Source organism: Mus pahari, chromosome 12, assembly GCF_900095145.1.
Source record: "Mus pahari chromosome 12, PAHARI_EIJ_v1.1, whole genome shotgun sequence".
In the NCBI taxonomy this organism is placed as follows: domain Eukaryota; kingdom Metazoa; phylum Chordata; class Mammalia; order Rodentia; family Muridae; genus Mus; species Mus pahari.
The window spans coordinates 39,754,005-39,755,182 of record NC_034601.1 but is presented as its reverse complement, the minus strand read 5'-3'; the positions used below and the strand labels follow the sequence as shown (position 1 = coordinate 39,755,182).

Sequence of the window (1,178 nt, the reverse complement as noted above, 5' to 3'; positions counted from 1 at the left end):
AGAAGAGAAGAGAAGAGAAGAAGAGAAGAGAAGAGAAGAGAAGAGAAGAGAAGAGAAGAGAAGAGAAGAGAAGAGAAGAGAAGAGAAGAGAAGAGAAAAAACCCTCTAGGCAAAATTGTGCTAGCCTCATTTGGGAACACAAAGATGATGTACCTGGATAGGAAATTCTCCAGGGACTGCCTCTTGTCCTCCTTGCAGGCAATGCCCTCCTTCTTCTGCTTCTCCATATCTTTGATTCGGGATTGGAAAGTGTCAATCAGATCAAAGACGGACTTCATTGCTATTGGCACTTCGTAGTATTGCTGTTTAAGAAAGCATAGGATACATGCAATTTATACCTTCCAGAGAAGTAGGAAAACCTTTTTATTTGGAGCCTAGAGGCAGTTTGTTTGCTTGTTTGTTTGTTTGTTTTTTGTTTTTTGTTTCTGTTTTTTGCAATAGTACTATCTGCTAGTTGCTTGAAATTGGGACCCCAGGAGGTAATTGGTACATTTATAGAAAATGATTCTGGTCTTCTTTTACTAAAAACAATTTATACCTTCCTTACCATACACACCTTAACTTTATTCCCATACTGATGGCACTAAGCTGGTTTCTATTTATAACACCGCCAGAGAAGCCAGGGACAGTATGCTAACATAGAAAAGCAAACGAGACAGCATTTTAGGGTTGTTAACCTGACTTTCTTGCCAAATCCCATTTTTTGAGTCATTTAACATTAGGTCATGTTTCCTTACATGTTCTCAGAAACAGGTAAGGACCCAACTTAAAAACGATGAGACTCATAGCCTTGGATTCCAGCTCCCCAGACTTTCAGAAGTCACTGATGCGGATATGGGCCCTGCTGAGCAAAACCAGTATGAGGGGCGGCCTCCAACTTTGCCCCAGTGGGTTTTCACCTTAGAGATCATCTAGTTCAATTTCTTCTGTGAGAGATAAGATAACGCACGTGCAGAACACATTAATGGAGTGATATCTCCCCAGAACCACAAAACCACAGCAGGTCAAGTCAGCTGTTCTGATGGTGCAGATAAACCCCCCTCCAAACAGATCTTCATGGAAGCTTGCTAACTGTCAGCATCCTAGAATGCTAAAGACTCCAGGACCGGGCTGGTGAGATGGCTCAGTGGGTAAGGGCACCCGACTGCTCTTCTGAAGGTCTGGAGTTCAAATCCCAG

The 1,178-nt window shown here is 42.5% G+C and overlaps 1 protein-coding gene across 4 annotated transcripts in view; it reads right to left on the bottom strand.

The window, feature by feature from the left end:
• The window catches only part of Ccdc80 (coiled-coil domain containing 80), a 33,273-nt gene that overhangs the window by 9,677 nt on the left and 22,418 nt on the right, over positions 1-1,178 (bottom strand). For all 4 annotated transcript variants that reach the window (XM_029544771.1, XM_029544769.1, XM_029544768.1 and 1 more), the window contains exon 6: positions 154-302. In XM_029544771.1, coding sequence (XP_029400631.1) covers positions 154-302 — 149 coding nt within the window. The remainder of the gene's footprint in view (positions 1-153; positions 303-1,178) is intronic.